The 22,212-nt window shown below is 39.0% G+C and overlaps 1 protein-coding gene across 1 annotated transcript in view; it reads right to left on the reverse strand.

Annotated features, from left to right (window-relative positions):
- The window catches only part of VEZT (vezatin, adherens junctions transmembrane protein), an 81,922-nt gene that overhangs the window by 43,691 nt on the left and 16,019 nt on the right, over positions 1–22,212 (reverse strand). Inside the window, 1 exon segment of the mRNA XM_003804084.3 lies at positions 3,265–3,396. Coding sequence (XP_003804132.2) covers positions 3,265–3,396 — 132 coding nt within the window.

Genomic DNA, 22,212 nt, shown 5'->3' on the forward strand with positions numbered 1-22,212 from the left:
TAGCTAGGTGTTGAATTTGTTAGCTAAACTCCCTGGATTTTGGTATTGTGGTGGGCGCCTGTAGTCCCAGCTACTCAAGAGGCTGAGGCAAGAGGATTGCTTGCTTGAGCCCAAGAGTTTGAGGTTGCTGTAACCTATGATGCCAAGGCACTCTACCCAGGGCGACAGAGTGAGATGTAATCTCAAAGGAAAAAAAAATTCATATTATATAAAAAATTGCTTTTCCAAGAAAATAGTTGATATTCTACTTTTTAAACAGAATTTGGGGGGCAATTCTAAAATTATATTCCCTGAGAATGAACTAAATCAATAAATCTTTTAAAAATTCAGCTATCCCCAGATTTAGGGAGAAAATCCATTTTAGAAAAATATAGCTCATACAGTTAAAATGTTGTCACAGAAATGTGCAATATGAAGATAAAGCAAACTTTCTAGCCATATGGCGATTCTTAAAAATATCTCGTGGCTGTGCATTTTATTATTCCTCAATTTCTTTTTGTTGTTGTTGTTGTTCCTCAATTTCTGAGGGGATGCAATTTTAAACTTTCATTTGATTTATTTATAAACATTTCTATAAATATAATTACTTGTCCTAAATGACAAGAATTAAATACTTTTAAAACCCAAGTTTGTACCCAAACAAAACAAAACAAAAACTTAGAGGTCAAGGCCCATCTCCTGCCTCAAGGCCATGCCTCAGCCATTCTTCCCCTTGTGTTGCCAGGTAATCTTAAATCCAAGCTTTATAACAGCCTGTTAGACGGATCTAGGCTTTTCCTTCCACACTAATCCCAGGAATATTTAGCAAGGGAAGCAATGGTAAGTTTAGAGGACCCACAGATGGGTTCTGATCCATGTGAGGTCTAATTCTCATTACTGTCACTTCCTGGGTGTTAGTCAAAAAATTCTCTGGTGTTTACTTGGCTGTTGCAAATGGGCCAGCTGGGTTGCTCACATTTTAGGTGCTTTTGTAAGAAGACTGGGAGAAAGGATCCTGCTACCAGTCCATGCTTTTGCTTCCTACCACAATGGAGTAAACCACTAATAGAAAGCATGAGTCTCGTAATAAAACACGGATTAAATTAGAGCACTTAAAGACTGAGAAAATCTAGTTATATATACTTATTATTAAGTAGAATTCCTTTGGTTAAAACTGAAATGTACTGGAATTTTTTATTTTAGTAAATATAGTAGAACCTCCCTTCATTGACCACTTCCTTAAGCTGAGCTAATTTTCATAGACCAGAATGGACCTTATATACACATATCAGTGCAGTAGGCCTAGTTATGTTGGCCAGTTTGTTACTGGGTGGTCAATATACAGAGGTTCTCCTGTATAACTAAGAGAACATAAATGAAATCTATTAAATGTATTTTATAGAACATAATGAAGAGTCTTCCAATATCTCAGCCTCATATAATACTACACATCAAATATGACATATTTACTATATAAAAATATATAATTTTGTAGATATAAAAGGCATCAAAACTTGAAATAAGGGTAGCGCCTATAGCTCAAGCGGCTAAGGCGCCAGCCACATACACCAGAGCTGGCAGGTTCGAATCCTGCCTGGGCCTGCCAAAATGACAACTACAACCAAAAAATAGCTGGGCATTGTGGTGGGCACCCGTAGTCCCAGCTACCTGGGAGACTGAGGCAAGAGAAGTTGGAGGTTGCTGTGAGCTGTGACACCACAGTGCTACCCAGGACAATAGCTTGAGGCTCTCTTTCTCAAAAAATAAAATAAAATAAAATAAAATAAAATAAAATAAAACCCTTGAGATAAAATACACACACTCTATTACATAGCCTCGAAACTGTATTTATAATCAGTTTGCTTTCTTATAATTTGTGCTCTCTTTCTTTTTTTTTTTTTAGAGACAGAGTCTTACTTTATTGCCTTTGGTAGAGTGCCATTGCATCACAGCTCACAGCAACTTCCAACTCCTGGGCTTAGGCAATTCTCTTGCCTCAGCCTCCCGAGTAGCTGGGACTATAGGTGCCCCACTGAGCCACAGGCACCACCCATATGTTCTCTTTTTTGGTTGTTTTTTTTGAGACAGAGTCACCCTGGGTAGAGTGCCGTGGCATCACAGCTCATAGCAACCTCAAACTCTTGGGCTCAAGAGATTCTCTTGCCTCAGCCTCCCTAGTAGCTGGGACTACAGGCTCCCACCACAATGGCCAGCTATTTTTATTGTTGCAGTTGTCATTGTTGTTTTAGCTGGCTCAGGCTGGCTTCGAACCCACCAGCCTCGGTGTATGTGGCCAGCGCCCTACCTACTGAGCTATAGGTGCTGCCCAATTTGTGCTCTCTTTTAAAAAAAGACTTAAAGAGGCTTGGCACCTATAGCTCAGTGGGTAGGGTGCTGGCCACATACACTAGGGCTGGTGGGTTTGAACTTGTCCCTGGCCTGCTAAACAACAATGACAACAACAAAAATAGCCAGGGATTGTGGCAGGTGCTTGTAGTCCTAGCTACGTGGGAGGCTGACATAAGAGAATCACCTAAGCCCAAGAGTTTGAGGTTGCTGTGAGCTATGACACCATAGCACTCTACCAAGGGTGACATAGTGAGACTCTGTCTCAAAAAAAAGACTTAAAGAAGAAAAATTCAGTTAATAACATTTTATTAGTTGGGTTCTCATTAAAGTTTTATTATATTTTTGCTGGTTATTTGGATAACATCAATATTTAAGCAAATAATATATTTTATTTCTTAGCCATACTAATTTCCTTACCTAAAATAAGTTACCCACAAAATATTCCCAAGCAACAATGCTTCATATTTATCTAAACAGTTGGCCAGGCGCAGTGGCTCACACCTGTAATCCTAGCACTCTGGGAGGCCAAGGTGCTCAGATTGCTTGGATTGCTTGAGCTCACAAGTTCAAGACCAGCCTGAGCAAAAGTGAGATCTGGTCTCTACTAAAAATAGAACAACATAAAAAAAAAAAAAACTGAGGCAAGAGGATTGCTTGAGCACAAGTGTTGGCAGTTGCTATGAGCCTGACGCCACAGCACTCTACCCAGGGTGACAGCTTGCTCAAAAAATAAATAAATAAATAAATAAAATAAATAAATACACAAAAAGACAGAAACTAAGAGAAAGTCTTACCAGCATGAGGAAGGTCATGGATGTGCTTATGAGGTGTTTTTTTGTTCTAGTTTTGTTATAAGCAAAAACCCTCAAAAGCAGTCTGAGTCTGCAAGGTAAAGAACAAAAGATTAAGCCATAAAGAATAAGCATGCTTTCTTACTTTTGGTAGGACTCTTGAAGGAGACTTTTGTTGTCCTTCTGTTATGCATTTTTCTGTTTTTGGTGACAGAGAAGAACATATTTCAAAGTCTGTGTGTCCCAAATCCTGTAAGTACTGGTAAAGTGGAGAATTCTGAAAGATATACATATAATAAAGCAAATTTCAAGATCATTATTTCAAAAGTTTTACAGGCCAAATTCAGTATTACACTTCACTATCATGACTGGTATATCCAATTTCTTTAAGGCTTTTTCTGTAAGAACTGAATCGTGTTATAATGCAATGCCATTTAATGGCCCCAAAACACATGAAAACTATGCTTAACATCACTACTCATCAGGAAAATAAAACATTAAATCATGAAATACTATCTTACTCCTATCAGAATGGTAATTATTAAGAAGTCAAAAACAGGCTCGGCACCTGTGGCTCAAGCGGCTAAGGCGCCAGCCACACCTGAGATAGTGGGTTTGAATCTAGCCAGGGCCCACCAAACAACAACGACGGGGACAACCAAAAAATAGCCGAGCGTTGTGGCGGGCGCCTGTGGTCCCAGCTACTTGGGAGGTGGAGGCAGGAGACTTGCTTGAGCTCAGGAGTTAGAGAGTGCTGTGAGCTGTGATGCCATAGCACTCTACTGAGGGCGACAGCTTAAAGCTCTGTCTCCAAAAAAAAAAAAGTCAAAAACAATAGATGTTGGTGTGGATACAGTGAACAAGAAAAACACTGTTGGTGTTTTTCATACACTGTTGTTGGGAATGTAAACTAGTACAACTTCTATGTTAAACAGTATGGAGATTCCAGAAAGAAATGAAAGCAGACCGACCATTTAAATCAGCAATCCCACCACTGGATAGCTACCCAAATGAGCAGAAGCCATTTAATGAAAAAAGATGCCTGCACCTGAATGTTGACCACAGCACACTGCACAACTGCAAGGATATGTAATCAAGCTAACTGCTCATCAGCTGATTGAGTGGGATGAAGATAATGTGGTATGTATCCATCATGGGGCACTATTCAGCCATAAAAAGGAATTGATGATGTCTTTAGCAGCACCTTGGATGGGACTGGAGAACATTATCCTAAGTGAAATATCTCAGGAATGGGAACAACAAATACTACATGTTCTCACTTTTAAGTGGGAGTTAAACGATGGGTGTATATATATATAGTCATAAAGAGGTGTAATGAACATTGAAAACTAAGAAGAGGGTAGGTTGATGGGGGTGAGATATAAAAATCTACCTATTGGGTGCAATGTACACTATTCTAGTGACAGGTACACCAGAGCCTTGACTTCAGCATTTTACAATTCAACCATGTAACAAAACCCACTTGTACCCCCTAAAAGTTTTGAAATAAATAAACAAATAATACAATGCCATTTAACACAAATAAATCAACAAACAGATCAACAGAGGGCCCCAAAAAGGAAAATCTCTAAAAGAAACTCACAGATTCTTTTTGAGCGAGTACCAGAAAGAAAAAATAAATTTAGGAGTATAAATAGATAGTTAAGCAATTTCTTTTCCCAATTTTTTTAGTCTTAGATTAGACTGCTTCAAAATAGCCAATGCTGGCTATAGATAGCTCCTACAAAGATCTACAGGGAAAAATAGTTATTGCTCAAAGCCAAGAGGAATTAAACAATGATTGTATTAGATGAATTATAATTTTATCATACCATCATGCTCATGAACTCATTCAAGCACAACTCTGTATTATGTGCCATATGCTTGGCACTGTGAGCAAACATAAAACTCTTAGATAAACTCTAGCTCATATACAAGCATATGGCAAATGAGAGCAAGTACAGCTAGTCAAAGTATTAGAATATGATAGTTAAGAGCACAGACTCTGAAGGCAAATGATAGCTTTAATCTATGGCAATTTATAATTCTTCTGTGCAGCTGTCTCATCTAAAAACAGGACTCATAATAACAGTTCACAGAGTTCCTATGAGAACTAAATTAACATAAGATATTAGAACAGTCTCTGGCACATAGTAAGCACTTGGTTTACACTTTTAACTGTATATAAGCTGTGTGGAAAGAGCACAAGTTTTTGGAACAGACCTCCCCACACACCAAAAAAAAAAAAAAAAAAAAATCACTCTAACCCTAGCAAACAGAAATATCAACCTCATTATTGGATGTAAATCTACTTAATAAATACAAAGCTTTAATTTTAACTTTAAACCTTCCCTAAAGGACAAGGCTGGTGACATGTTTAAAAATAAATCTATTCTGGGTGGCGCCTGTGGCTCAGTGGATAGGGCGCCGGCCCCAGCCAAACTGCAACAAAAAATAGCCAGGGGCTCAGTGCCTGTGGCTCAAGCAGCTAAGGCACCAGGCACATACACCTGAGCTGGTGGGTTCAAATCCAGCCCAGGCCCACCAAACAACAATTATGGTTGCAACCAAAAAATAGCTGGGCGTTGTGGCAGGTGCCTGTAATCCCAGCTACTTGGGAGGCAGAGGCAGGAGAATTGCTTGAGCCCAGGAGTTGGAGGTTGCTATGAGCTGTGATGTCACAGCACTCTACCCAGGGTGACAGCTTAAAACTGTCTCAAAAAAAAAAAAAAAAAAAAAGCCGGGCATTGTGGCAGGCACCTGTAGTCCCAGCTACTCGGGAGGCTGAGGCCAAAGAATCACCTAAGCCCAGGAGTTGGAATGCCATAGCACTCTACTGAGGGTGATAAAGTGAGACTCCGTCACTTAAAAAAAAAAACAACAAAAAACTATTCCATTCAACAAAATATTTAAGCCTTTAAAAAGACTGCATTATGCTGCAGCTACAATAAAATCCCAGCACCACAGCTAATAAAGCACCATGGGGCAAAATCTTAAGTATTTAACTAGCATCATCTCAGGTTCAAAACAAAGCCTAAATGGAGTTATGTTCATCATTATCATCATCATTGTTACTGTTATTCCCATTTCATTGATCAGGAAGCCAATTCACTCAGAGAAAGCAGGAGATACAGGGTTGACTAAGATGTCTGACTCCAAAGCCAACACACTCTGAAATCTTATACTACACTATCTACCTCAAATAAGGAACAGTGTTCCCTGGCTCGGCACCTATAGCTCAAGTGGCTGGGGCGCCAGCCACATACACTGGAGCTGGCGGGTTCGAATCCAGCCCAGGCCTGCCAAGCAACAATGACAACTACAACCAAAAAATAGCCGGGCATTGTGGTGGGTGCCTGTAGTCTCAGCTACTTGGGAGGCTGAGGCAAGAGAATCACTTAAGCCCAAGAGTTTGAGGTTGCTGTGAGCTGTAACGCCACAGCACTCTACTGAGGGCAACATAGTTTGACTCTGTCTCAAAAAAAAAAAAAAAAAAAACGAAAGAAAGAAAAAAGAAACAATGTCCCTTGTATACCCCCCAAAACTTATAATTTAGTACAAAGTCATCAAGCAAGTTTCCATAGCACTGGATGCTATGGAGACAGAGGAGAGACAGCTACTTTAGATCAAGACTTTGAGGGAATACATCCTCACATTTGGATGAGGGAGAGGGAGAATTTGCTGGATGGGTAGCAATTTGCTGGGTGTCAGTTTGGGAAAACAGGAGTTGAGTCAAATTACTTCTTTTTAAGCTATATTTAATCTCTTTTTAAAAAAAAAAAACTTTAAAAATTACAAAGAGGCATATATCTTTCTTATCCCCAGATTTAAAATCCGTATTGGCACAAAATGATTAATCTTTATATAACCCATAATATATATTCAAATATTGCCCTGCATTAATCTTTATTTTCAGATTAATGTTCAGATCTGTACTGAACTGTGACCCCCACTCTAAGCTGCTCCTAGGGTGACAAAAGAACAAGAATGTTAGTTCATTTGTTTGGGCTGACCTTTCGAAAAGTTTATATACTTAAAAAATAAAAACACAACAACAACTTGTTTTTGAGGCAATAGAACCCTTTCTTCAAGTGAACTCCCATGGGGAAGAATAATAAATAAGACTGATCAAAGTGGAGTTACTCTAGCTCGGGGTCAGCAACTTTTTCTGTAAAAGGCCAAACAGTAAATATTTTAGCCTTTGTAGGCCATATGGTCTCTGTCACAACTAATCAAGTCTGCTGCTCTAGTGAGAAAACTGACAGACAATACGGAAGCTAATGAGTGTGGTTCTGTCCCAATAAAACTTTATTTATGGGCACCAAAATTCTGATCTTAAATAATTTTCATGTGTAACAAAATATCATTCTTTTTATATTTCCCCCCAGCCATTTAAAAACATTAAAACCATTCTTTGCTTGCCAGCCATAGAAAAATGGGTGATGGGGCTGGCAAATCTGGCCCAATAGCCTCTGTTTCTGCTCTGAGTTCTAACTAAAGTCTCAATCAAAATCAGGGGGCACACTCTTTTTGTTTGCTTGTTTTTTGTGCTTTTTACAGGGCACACTTTTGATTGCTATCTATTCTCTGGGAAGTGCCTTAGAAGCTGGGGATGGGGGTAATCTTCTTTTTATTTGGTTGTTAACACCTTTTTTTTTGGTTTGTTTTTTGGCCCGGGCTGGGTTTGAACCTGACACCTCCAGTATAGGGGGCCAGTGCCCTACTCCTTTCAGCCACAGGCGCCGCCCTGTTAACACCCTTTTTTAATATACATATAGCTGATGCCCCCTCAGCACTGACCCCAATGTTCCTTACTTTTCCAATTTATGTCACAGCTCACAAAATAACAAAATACATCACCTGTAGCACAGAATTTTTTAACAAGGAGAGAAGAGAAAGAATGAATACTTTGTTTTTCATATATGTTCTGAACAGACTCAGTTTGGATTGCCATAATCTGGAACACTTGTTATTTCATCTTTCACAAAACAGCAGCACTAATCATTCACTTTGTATACCACATACAATATCCAGTAGTGTCATGTAATACAGTTAGGTCTACCAGGAGTTTCTTCTGCAAACATAAAACTTCTCAACTTTTTGCCTGGTTACACAAGCTTCCTGCTAAAGGTGTGACATAACCATTTCTGCTATGTAACTATGACTGATGCCTTAGTAGTTCTGGTTTCCTCCCCATCTTTAGTGACAGATTTCATCACTTTCATCCTAGAAAGCACTGTTTGACACTTCCAAAAAAATGTGGCTTGCCAAGGTTATCACTATGCTTTGCTTCACAGAAGACAGTCTTTTGGAGATAGGATTGAATGTACTGCAAGCCCAGTAAAATATAATTTCTAATCATCTACCACTATGTGTCATGTGTGCACTTCTCTATTTATTGCTGTTAGCACAAATAATATCACTTCCTAACACATATGGACCCAGATACTGTATGAACACTAAAGCTCTATTCATTATGTTTATATTCTTTTAAAATGTTTGGGGATAAAATTATTATCACATTTTCGCTAAAATGCCAAATAACCTGTGTATTACAGGGTAATACAGGGTTATCCCAAAGGGTATCCCAAAGGTTGCCATAAATAGGAAAAATTAACAAACTCACATTATACTTTATATATATTTTTATTTCAGATTAACATGAGGGTACAAATGATTAGGTTACATTGTTTACATTTCTAAGGGACATTTCAGGTTGTAGTTGAGCCCCTCACCCAAGGGGTGTGCTGCGTAACCTTACATTGTGCGCCTCAGGTGAGAGCTCACCAATACCCCTCCCTCCTCTCATGGAAGTGAGCAAAAGACTTGAACAGGAACTTCTCTAAAGACAGATGAATGGCCAATAAACGCATGAAAAAAATGCTCATAGTCCCTAGTCATCAAAGAAGAGCAAATCAAAACCACTCTAAGGGGCGGCGCCTGTGGCTCAAAGGAGTAGGGAGACGGCCCCATATGCCGGAGGTTGATGGTTCAAACCCAGCCCCAGCCAAAAATTGCAAAACAAACAAACAAACAAACAACAAAAAAAACACTCTAAGATATCACCTAACCCAGTGAGAATGGCCCACACCACAAAATCCCAAAGCTGCAAATGCTGGCATGGAGGTGGAGAGAGGGGAATACTTTTATACTGCTGGTGGGATTATAAACACAACTTCTATGGAAAGAAGTACGGAGAATCCTCAAGGAGCTAAAAGTAGACCTTCCATTTGATCCCCCAAGCCCATTACTAGGTAGTTTATGTTTCTTATATTTATGTATCAATACACAGAGAAATAATTTGTAAATAGCTGATAAATTTTATAATGACTATTTTATAAATAAAGGTACATTTAGCTACAATTTCCCATTTTCTCTATGTAGGTATGTGTGGCGACCTTAACATAAATTATGCAACCATTATCGATGAGCTTTTTGTATATCGTTACATGTATGAGAGAATAAGAGTGAAAAAGGTAAATAATGTCTTAGCATTACAATGTGATCACTAAATATAAAATAACTTATTTTTCATTACAGCAAGGTGAGGCAGTTTTCTCTTATAATAATTCTTTTCCTTGGTTCAAGCAAAATGCAACCGCAAATGTTTTAGTTAAGTTATTTTTTGAAGACAAATCATTAGAATTGGACCCAAACTATAATTTCAAACTATTGGAGAATGTTATTGCAGCCAAAAGAAATATGAGAAACCTCAGACACAGCATGTGGGAGCTCCTCCTCAGGAAATCCTTGTGGTTCACTATTCCTGTAAATTTTAGCTAACAGAGAACACATATCATAACACCAGAAAGAATTTTGTTAAATGAAAAATAGCCAAGAGCCTTTGGTTGTCCTAAGATTGTTCTGGTGGCTGAAACATATTTTTGCAAGAAAAATAAACAAAAATAGACAGAATACCCCAAAATGTTTGCTGAAAAAGCACTTTAAGAAAAGTGACTCATTCAGCTCGGCGCCCGTAGCTCAGTGAGTAGGGCGCTGGCCACATACACTGAAGCTGGAGGGTTCGAGCCTGGCCTGGGCCTGCTAAACAACAATGACAACTGCAACCAAAACATAGCCGGGTGTTATGGAGGGTGCCTATAGGCCCAGCTACTTGGGAGGCTGAGACGAGAGAATTGCTTAAGCCCAAGAGTTTGAGGTTGCTGTGAGCTGTGACCCCACAGCACTCTACCCAGGGCGACGTGGTGAGACTCTGTCTCCAAAAAAAAAAGCTGACTCATTCAAGTCCTGCATTACTGCAGTACTGGCATGCACACCCCCTGTAAAGATAACAGAGCCCCTACTCTAATAGCTATATAATGTGTTAGCCACCCATGTGATGCAATGCTTATTTTCTGTATGATCCATGATGTGCTCTATAGAAGTTCCAGTATCATTACTGATGATTTGCTTTTTTTTTTAGAGACGGGTTTTGCTCTGTTGCCCAGGCTGGAGTGCAGTAGCATAATCATAGCTCACTGTAATCTTGAACTCCTAGGTTCAAGCAATCCTCCCATGTCATGGCTATAGATACATGTGGGGCTATTTTAAAAATTTTTTTGTAGAGACAGGGGGTCTTGCTGTGTTGACCAGGCTGGTCTTTAACTCCTGGCCTGAATTAACTCTCCCACTTCAGCCTCCCAGGACAATGAGCTTACAGGTGCAAGCTACAACGCCCGGCTATTTTTTATTGCAGTTTGGCTGGGATTGGGTTTGAACCCACCACCTTCAGTATATGGGGCCAGTGCCCTACTCACTGAGCCATAGGTGCCACCTGGCCTGCATTTTATTTTATTTACTTTGTAGAGATAGAGTTTTACTTTATCGCCCTCGGTAGAGTGCTGTGGCGTCACACAGCTCACAGCAACCTCCAACTCCTGGGCTTAGGCAATTCTCCTGCCTCCTCCCCAAGTAGCTGGGACCACAGGCGCCCACCACAACACCTGGTTATTTTTTGTTGCAGTTTGGTCAGGGCGGGTTTGAACCCACCATCCTTGGTATACAAGGCTGGCGCCCTGCCCACTGAGCCACAGGCACTGCCCCCGGCCTGCATTTTAAAATGAAGATTAACTAGTTCAGAAATGCAGGTGATGGGCAAAATCCTTTATTTGAAGTGTAGGACCAGCGAAGAATAGGCCAAATGTGGCAGTATTAGGCAACTCACTCAATGATAAACAGTTATTGAATATCCTCAAATGCCAGGTGACATTTAGGCACGGGATAAAATGAAACAACACAGGGGGTTTGGGGAAATCCAAACACAGACTACCTATTAGGTATTTGGGAATCATTATTAATTTTGTTAGATAACAAAATGAGGTTACCAACTTTTATTTTTTTTTTTTCTCTTTTTTTTTTTGAGACAGAGCCTCAAGCTGTCCCCCTGGGTAGAGGGCCGTGGCATTACAGCTCACAGCAACCTCCAACTCCTGGGCTCAAGCGAGTCTCCTGCCTCCGCCTCCCAAGTAGCTGGGACCACAGGCGCCCGCCACAACGCCTGGCCATTTTTTGGTTGCAGCCGTCACTGTTGTTTGGCGGGCCCGGGCTGGGGATTCGAACCCGCCACCTTAGATGTACGTGGCTGGCGCCCTAGCCGGTTGAGCTATAGGCGCCGAGCCTACCAACTTTTTAAAAAAATTCTGTCTTAGTCTATTTCGTGTTGCTATAAGAGAATACTAGACACTGGCTAATTTATAAAGAAAAGAGGTTTATTTAGTTCACAGCTCTGCAAGCTGATAAGTTCAAGGGCATGGTGCTGGCTTCTGGCAAGGACTTTCCTGCTGTGACATAACAGGGCAGAGGGTCAAAAGGAAGTGGACATGTGAAGGGGCCAAACAATAAGGGCATCTTCCTTTTATAACAACTCACTCTTATGGGAACTAATCCATTCCCAAGAAAAACGAATCCAGTTTTGAGAAAGCAAGAACTCACTCCCATCAGAATGCACCAAGTTACCCACGAGGATGTAGCCCACATGCCCTAAATGCCTCCCAGTTAGGCCATACCTCTTAAAGGTTCTCCCTCCCAACATTGTTATGTTGGCGATTCAATTAAAAAAACTTCTATATAATGGTAGTGGTACTTTTAATGTCTACTGAAAAGAACATGACAAAAAGCAAATGTTAACACAGCAAAATCTAAAAATGAATTTGTGAGTTAATCACACATTTATCAACTAGTATAACATGTATGAAAGGTCGGTGGTGGTGTACCCAGAGATGAGACCAGAGAATGGAAAGGTTCGGGCCAGGTTTAATGAAAAGGACAGGCTCTTTTGACCAGAAGTTTTGAGGTGGGGCTAGTAAGGCCCTTTGTGGTCTTTTGTTCCAGGAGGGGAGAAGGATGGGGGGAAGGTTCATGTGGGGCCACCTTAGGCACCGAACAATGCACACATGATATTTTATGCCTTCCTAAAAATATTCAGCTTGGCAGCACCCATAGCTTGGTGGGTAGGGCACGAGCCACATACACTGAGACTGGCGGGTTCGAATCCGGCCCAGGCCAGCTAAATGACAACTGCCAACAGAAAAATAGCCGGGCACTGTGGTGGGTGTCTGTAGTCCCAGCTAATCGGGAGGCTGAGGCAAGAGAATTGCTTAAGCTCAAGAGTGGGAGACTGCTGTGTACTGTGACACCACAGCACTCTACCCAGGTTGACATAGTGAGACTCTATCTCAAAAAAAATAAAAAATAAAAATAAAAAACTGTTCTTATAAAGCAGTGGTTCTCAGTAAAAGTATAATAGATCATCACTGCACAACTCCCACTCCTGCCCAACATTCGACAACATCCGAAGACATTTTTCATTGTAAAAACTAAGAGGTGTTATGGAAGAGCCACTGGCATCTAGCAGGTAGAGGGTCAGGATGCTGCCCAACATCCTACATCACACAGAGCAACCCTAGCAAAGACATTGCTGTTCTAAAATATCTGTAGTGCCAAGGTTCCAAAAGCTGTTTTACAGTACTATAATATTAAAAAATCAGCCAGGTATGGTGGCTTATGCCTGTAATCCTAACACTTTGGGAGGGTAAGGTGGATAGATAGCTTGAGGTCAGGAGTTTGAGACCAGTCTGAGCAAGAACAAGACCCCATTTCTACAAAAAATGGAAAAATCAGCTGGGTGTGGCTGTATGTGCTTGTGTATGTGAACTTGAGAGGCTGAGACAGGAGGATCCCTTGAGCCCAGGAGTTCGAGGTTGAGGTTGCAGTGAGCTATGATGAGGCTACTCACCTCCAGCTTGAGCAACAGCGTGAAACCCTGTCACCAGGGCTGGGGGTGGTCCCTCACGCCTGTAATCCTAGTACTCTGGGAAGCTGAGGCGAGTGGATTGCCTGAGCTCATGAGTTCATGACTAGCCTGAGCAAGAGCAAGAACTCCATCTCTAAAAATAGCCAGGCATTGTGGTGGACACCTGTAGTCCCAGCTACTCGGAAGGTGGAGGCAAGAGAATCACTTGAGCCCAAGAGTTTAAGGTTGCTGTGAGGTGCGACGCCATGGCACTCTACTGAGGGCAACAAAAAGCGACTCTGAAAAAAAAAAAAAAAAAAAAAAAAAAAAATCCAAGAAAAAGAAACTCTGTCACCAAAAAGAAAAATCACAAAAATAGATGGCCTAGCAGCCTCTTTCGTTTTAAGAGAAGGCTAGATTCAAAAAGCAAAAACCAAAATGGAAAATTAGTTATTTTTCCATGACTTGCAATCTAAAAATTCAACAGGTTTCCTAAGAGTCAAATGAGCTACCATCAAAATAACTACACTAGAGTTTATACACCAAAATTTTAATCAGACATCAATACTATATAAAACCAAAATAATTATAGCACTTGGTTATACTTAAAGAACTATGATCATCAACAGGAACCTTTAAATAAGCTCAGAAATGTCATTATAGTACTAAAGTACCTGAAGAAAAATCATTTTCTACATAACTTCTTTCACTCTACTAGTGACTTAAATTTTTAAATTTTTAAGAATTCTAGGTGAGCCAATCTATTGTAACATTCTTTCTACATGAACTTCATGTTTATCTAACTGAACTTTAGTCATCCAATAAAACAATTTGCTTGCTTAAAAATTTCTGTTGGGATGTCAACATAAGAAAAGAAATTTATATTTGTTTGACTAGCTGGGCCACAGTTATTAACTAGGAAAGTTAGATATCTTAATAAATCTAGCCTCTTCCACAAATGGTACCTTACTGAGTGGTTTCCTTTAGGTACTGACTCACTATCAGTGTCAGTCCCATAAGCCCACAAACCGGCACTTCCATCAGGCCAAAAAGTAGCCAGCCTCTTTCCATCTCAGCAAGGTCGTAATGTTTCTTTGTTTTTCTTCTCTGTCACTTCTGTCCTGGTCTGAACCCTTCATGCTCTTCACAATAATCCTGATGCACCCTTGAGACTCTCTCCTTCCATTTTCCAGAAGTACTGATCTCAGAGCCATGTCCTTTTAGAAAAGTAACTTTCATCTGCAACAACTATTGGCCAAATCGCCATTTTAGTTCCTCACAAAGTATCCATTCTGTCTTGTAGCTACCAATGGAAGCTCACAGCAGTCCAGTGGAAAGATCATCTGGCTAGAAAAGGGGTAAGTACTGAGTGACGCCTGTGGCTCAGTGAGTAGGGAGCCAGCCCCATATACTGAGGATGCAGGTTCCAACCCAGCCCTGTACAAACTACAACAAAAATTATGGCCGGTGCCTGTAGTCCCAGCTACTTGGGAGGCTGAGGCAAGAAAATCGCCTAAGCTCAAGAGCTGAAGGTTGCTGTGAGCTGTGATGCCATGGCACTCTACCAAGGGCAACAGAGTAAGATTCTGTCTCTAAAAAAAAGAAAAGAAAAGAAAAGAAAAGAAAAGGGGTAAGTACTATTTGGTCATTTATCATCAACCAAATATTTATTGAGCACTTACTATGTGTCAGCCTAGAGTTTCTTTGGTAGTTTTACCATTAATTTCTCTCTAGGGATATACAAGGAGAATATACATCTATAAAAGGAAACGGGCTCGGTGCTTGTAGCTCAATGAGTAGGGGACAGGCCATATACACAAAAGCTGGAGGGTTTGAGCCCGTCCCAGCCTGCTAAACAACAATGACAACTGCAACCAAAAATTAGCTGGGCATTGTTGTGGGCACCTGTAGTTCCACTACTTGGGAAGCTGAGGCAAGAGAATCGCTTAAGCCCAAGAGTTTGAGGTTGCTGTGAGCTGTGACAGCACTGCACTGTACTGTACTGAGGGTGACATACTGAGACTCTGTCTCAAAAAAAAAAAAAGGAAACAAAGGTCAACTGCTCGGCCTTATGGGTTTTGATTTTATTTTTTGCTGCTTTGCTATTTTTTAATTAAAAACCTTAAGCAGTAAAAAAAAAACATAAAATGAGAAACAACTTTGTTTATTCTACCTTGACCCTAGTCTCTCTCTCAGAAGGTATTATAATAAACATTGTTTAGCTTATGAATCCTTCTCCCAAACTTTAGTGTCATTTATGTATATATGAATAGCCTTAAAATTTTATACAAATGGAAATATACTGTATACTTTTCTCTGTATCTGGCTTTCTTCCCTTAATACATTTTAGAGATCTTTCCATATTAGGACATATATTCCTTTTTCCTTTTTAGGGTCCTTATAAGCATTCCACTTCAATGAATATATCATCATCTATTATCCACTTTCCCACTGCTGGCCAACCTGGACTACAGAGGTATAGAGAAGTAGAAAAATTTAAGAAGTGTGTTTACGTACTAAAATCAAAACAACTTGGTCACTTAGTGAAAATGGTGGCAATGGAGAGGCCAAGGGAACTCTTAGATTTTTGGTTTGAACAATTAAGTGGTACTATTTACTGAAATATAAAATAGTGGCAAAGCACCAAGTCTGAGGAGGACAGCAGTGAATTAGAAGAGCCTGTTAGACAGTCGAATGTGAATCATTAAGACCTAAAATGTCTGGAGATCAAGAGAGTGCCCTACTAAATGTAGACATTTGCATTTTTAGTGCGTGAATATGGAAGCAAATCCATATGGCATGCAGGTATAGAAATATACACATGAAATAAGAGAGCCCTAAGAGAGTTATTACATGTATTTTAGAAAGAACAAGGTCAAGGCTGAGGAAACGAAGCCACAGGGACACCAAGTAACTTGCCCAAGGTCATAAGAGTAGTGGATGACAGAATAAAGATATTTGTTTGTGTCAGAAGCACCTAATAGATCCAGTACTATTACTGACTCCACTATATTAGAAATAATTTTGAGTGAACAAATTAATTAATTTGGGCTAATGTATTTAATAGTATTGTGTACAGTTTAATTTTGTAATTTTTAAACCATTTAGCAGATTAAGTTAGAAAACCCAAAGTAAGTTAGTGTTATTTTCCTATGATATCTACATTTATTCTCAATTACCTATTTTTGCTTCAGATGAGCTATAATTCATATGTAAGACTTAAGAACAGATTACACAAGTTAGAAATTGGCTGCAAAGATTCATGGGGACTATAAAAACAACAATAACTTCCTAGCACTCTGGGAGGCCAAGGCAGGTGGATTGCTTGAGCTCAGGAGTTTGAGACCAGCCTGAGCAAAATCGAGGCCCTGCCTCTACTAAAATAGAAAAACTGAGGCAAGAGGATTACTTTAGCCCAAGAGTTGGAGGTTGCTCTGAGCTATGATGCTATAGTACTCTACCCAGGGTGACAGCTTGAGATTCTATCTCAAAAACAACAACAACAATTTATTCTTATAAATTAATTTTAAATTTAGTTTAATGAGTTTTAAAAACAACTTTTTTTTGACACCGGGTCTTGCTCTGTCAACCAGGCTGATGTAACTCACTGTGTCCTCAAACTCATGGGCCCGAGCAATTCTACCATCTCAGCCTCCTAAATAGATTGAACTACGGGTGCAAGCGACCATGCCCACTTAATTTCTTAATTTTTTGTAGAGACAGGTTCTTGCTATGTCACCCAGGCTGATCTCCAAACTCTTGGCCTCACCCAGTCCTCCTGCTTTAGGCTAAAGTGCTGGGCTTATAAAGCTGGGCATGGTGGCTCACACCTGTAATCCTAGCACTCTGGAAGGCTGAGGAGGGAGGATCGCCTGAGCTCAGGAGTTCAAGACCAGCCTGAGTAAGAATGAGACCCTGTCTTTACTAAAAAATAGAAAAACAATGCAGGCATTGTAGTAGTCGCCTATAGTCCCAGCTACTTGGGAAACTAAGGGAAGAGGATTGCTTAAGTGTAAGAGTTTGAGGTTGCTGTGAGCTATGATACGACGTACTCTACGGAGGGTGACAAAGTAAGACTCTATCTCAAAAATAATTAAAAATATAAATAAATAAAATTCTGGGATTGTAAGAGTGAGCCACAGGGCTCAGCAAAACAACTCTTACTGATGAGAGGAGGGTAGATGATGAGAAATTACTTAATGGTACAGGATATGTTATTCAGGTGATGAATAACATAAAAAGCTCTTAAAAGCTCTGACTTCACCACTATGTAATCTATGTATGTAACAAAATTGTACTTGTACTCCATAAGTTCATACAAATTAAAAATAAATCAGTAAAAACAACTTATTGAAAACGGAAGGAAATTTTGGCTGTCATATGATCCAACAGAGTTTTAAAATTTACAGTAAGCCCATATAAACCAACAAGAAAAATATTTTTAAAACTGTAGAAATGGGTAAAAAAACATAAAGAGATAGTTCAAAAAAATACAAATGGATTAATATAATGAAAACATGTTAAATTTCATCTTTGAAGAAATATGTATTAAAACAAAGACATAATTTTTATCTATTAGTTGGCAACATGTAAGGAGCCTGAGAATTTTTAGTGTTGGCAAGGGACTATTAGAAGTACAGATCTAAAAACACACACACAAATACCCAATAACCTAGCAATTCCATCTATCCTATGGATATAACTATAAAAGTATGACTGGATATCTATATAAGAATACAACCACTTAAGCACACCATTCATGCTTTTTTAAAAATCCACAAAATCAAATTATACAATATGCCTATGTATGTCACACATATACACATATGTTAATACACACACACACACAAAAGAATGTAACGGCACTGAAAATAATCTGGAAGAAAATACAGCAAAGTAACCACAGTGGTTACTACTACTTCTAGGGAGAAAAGGAGGCATGGGGGAGGAAAAAGGGGAATAAAAGAGAATTAATGCTTTCCCTGTATTATCTGAATTTTTTACAATGAGAACATACTTATGTGTTATTTATGTGGGAGAAGGTACCCAGCATAAGGCCTGCAAAAAAAGAAGGTGCTCAGTTAAGTGCTAGTCTAGCAAATTAATAGAATGAGCTTATACACCTTTCCATATAAAAATGAATGATGCACTTCCACTATTACACATTCTTTTAATTATAATGTCAGTACTCTATCACTATCACACTGGTAGGTCTGGAGAAATGGTAATTATTGTCAGATGCTATTTGGGCTCTACAGTCTATGTTAAAACAAAAAAGCAACAGGAAAACATGGGCACACTAGCTACTAACAGAGAAGACTATAAAAGGCAGAGCATTGGCACAGAAACTGAAATTGTGTAACCTCTGAGAAATAACATCCTCAACACTGACTTCTCTCCCATATGAATCTGTGCTCAACCTAGTCCAAAGGACCAAGTTACAAAACTCTAGTTACTTTGATTTCCATTCCCAAGTTATATAATTCAAGGTACTCACAGGAAACATTTCTTTAAGTTTGTATCAATTTTTAATTTCTTTAAGGAAAAAATTTTAGTAATTAAAGGTATTAGATGGGAGAATATCTGCCACGAAATCATTATTCACCAGTTATTTTAAAACATTTAAAAAATCTCTTATCTTCGAATATAGCTTAAAGTTATAGGTCTAAATGTGATTATCACATATAGACCAACAATTCTCTTGTCTGAAAAATGCCATTGAAAGGATAAACTCAAAAAAAAAAGAAAAAAAAAGAAAAAGAAAATAAAGGATAAACTCCCATTGTTATGATTTCTATATTTCTTTCTGGCTAGCTATAAAACACCACAAAATAATCTGATGAGGAAGACTGCCACGAAACAAATTGTTAAGGAAGACTGCCAATAACAAATTATATGAGGACCAATTTTCTCAATTTTTAATGAAAAAGCTACTTAAAAAGTTAAACTGTCAAAATTAACAAAACTCTACAATGGAAAATAAATTTCCCATCACCAATATAAAAATGCCGATATAGTGAATTTCTATAGACGTTTTACTTATCTTTAATTCACTATACAAAGTATGATTTGAAATTAAATACTTAACTGCCTTTCCCTCCTTTAAGCCTTATATAAAACCGGAGGATAGTCACAAATTAAAGACATTACAAAATGATAGGAAATGCTTTTTGGAATTTACACATTTCAATATAACTTCTAAATTATGATACCAAGAAGCACCCAAATCTAAGAATTAATTAATCAGCAAAGCAAAACTTAATCATAGAATTAAAAAAGATTAAGCTAAAAGGGTCCATTAGAATTGGCCCAAATAATTAAACTACTCACAGACAGCATAGTTCTAATTTCTCCAGTGACCGAGATAAAAAATTTACTGCCTCTTGTCCATATTCTCTTGCAATCCAAACACTTCTTTCTTTGATGATTCCCACTTGTTTCTCCAGAACTACTGTACAAAATGGCCACTGAATTGGAGGGCGTGCCTTTGTCATTACTAAGCATTTTCCTATCAGAAGCAGCTCTTTGAAAAAAACATGAACTTTATTTCTTTAGTGCTATTATTACTCAGCAACTGTGGATGAAGGTAATAGGGAGAGTGGGGTTTTAAAGATGCTTTCAAAGGATGTTATTTAATATTAGTGTTTATTTTAAAGCTTTTAATAAATGAGTAGTAGGTAAGACAGATATTTACAAATTTTCCTGGCTGCAGGCTTCTAATATTTCCCATCGATACACATACCCAATTAATCTTATATGAGGTCCAATAAACAGCAAAAAGTTTTTAAAAGAGTAACTTTAAGACGTTTGTATACAATAGTACAAATGTACTTAAGTCCAATAGTACCTAAGTCCAAAAACTAAATAAAAATCAAACATACTCATCGGAAGAAAGACTAAGAGATAGAAAGGGAGAAAACTGATTTGTGCAGTTCATATACTCAACTGACTAAGGCTAAAGACCAACAGTGACTGGTCTTCCCTAAGTGGAGAGGAGACAGTTATGAAGCTACCTTAGTATTTTCTGAAACCTGATTAATTAACTGCTGTATATTGGGCACTTACTTACAAGACACAGACCAGAACCAAGGAGAAGAAGTAAAATTATCATTTTCAATTGTTTAAAAAAAGAAGGCCAGAAGGTCAAACACAATTGAGAAAATGGTGTGAGAAGAACAGGAAATGAACATTAAAATAAGGTTTTGATATTACACGATTTCATTTAACCTCATTTTCTTTTCTATCTCAAATGAGAAAGAGAGAACTTGTGTTTCTGTTAAGAGACAAAAGGAAGACCTTTCTCGCAAAATAATTCACGATTCCTTTCTTCGAAAGGGAGAGTTGGGAACAAAAAGTAAAACAAAAAGGAAGGGACAACGTATTTCTTGAGGAAGAAAATTCATTTTAGTAGCAGTCTTAAAGAGATATGAGATTAAAGGTTATGGATTAACAGATCAAGCTGCAAAATCTCAACAAGAAGAGATAGGTGGCTATATTCTGTCAACTACATAAATTACAACACAGATTTATAAGTAAAGGACATCTTCAAATATATTATTTCAAATCAAGAATAGTGGGCATTTTTATTTGCTGAAATGGAAATAATAACAGGAAGCCTCAATATATACTTACAGCAAGCAATACTCAAGAAATCCAGGCTGGATATGGTGACTCACGCCTGTAATCCTACCACTCTGGGAGGCTGATGCGAATGAGTTGCCTGAGCAAGATCAAGACCCCTTCTCTAAATATAGCCAGGTGTTGTGGCAGGCTCCTATCGTCCCAGCTACTTGAGAGGTTAAGGCAAGAGAATCACTTGAGTTCCAGAGTTTGAGGTTGCTGTGAGTTAATACGCCACAGCACTCTACCAAGGATGACAAAGTGAGACCCTGTCCCCCCCTCAAAAAAGGGCAGCACCTGTGGCTCAAAGGAGTAGGGCGCCAGCCCCATATGCCAGAGGTCATGGATTCAAACCCAGCCCTGGCCAAAATAAAATAAAATAAAATAAAAAGAAATCCAGAGGCAATGAAGTTAGTATACTAACACTGTACTCCTTTGGACACCTGGCACAGAACCAGGGAAAACTAAAATTAAGTCAGGGTTTCTAATACAAAAAGACACTGGAAATAAGTAGACTGTCTTCCTCTATTTCCTAATTAATGAAAGTCTCTAAGGGCCTATTCTCATTTATTCAACACAGCAGGTAATTTCAGATCCCCTACAATGGATTTAAGAAAAGTTTTATACTGGGCCAAAAAGATCATGATAAAATGGGCAAAAATGCCTATAATTCCAGCATTTTGGGAGGCTGAGGTGGGAGGATCACTTAGGGCCAGGAATTGAAGAGCAGCCTAAGCAAGAGCAAGATCTTATTTCTACAAAAAATAAAAAAGCTAGCTAGATATAGTGGCATGGACCTGTAGTCCCAGCTACTCAGGTGGCTGAGGCAGGAGGATAACTGAGCCCAGGAGTTCAAGGCTGCGGTGAGCTACAATTGCATCACAGCTTGGGCAACAGAGCAAGACCCTATCTCTCTCTCACATACAGACACACACACACACACACACACACACACACATGTTCTGGTATAAAGGATAATCGTGTTACAACTGGGAAACAAGCTCTAGAGAAATTAAATGATCCATTCAGAATCTCCTTGCTGATTAATGTCCGTCTGTCTCTTTACTCCAAGTCTAGTCCTCTTTCCACAATTCTTTATAACTGCATAACACACTAAGGAGACCATGTTAGCACTGTATACATATCTTGAGAGAGAGAAACGGGCTTGAATGTTAATATATAGAATAAAGGCTGGGCGCATGGATCATGCCTATAAATCTAGCACTCTGGGAAGCTGAGGTG

The sequence above is a fragment of the Otolemur garnettii genome, unplaced genomic scaffold (genome assembly GCF_000181295.1).
Source record: "Otolemur garnettii isolate 467f Iridium unplaced genomic scaffold, OtoGar3 scaffold00007, whole genome shotgun sequence".
NCBI classification, from domain to species: domain Eukaryota; kingdom Metazoa; phylum Chordata; class Mammalia; order Primates; family Galagidae; genus Otolemur; species Otolemur garnettii.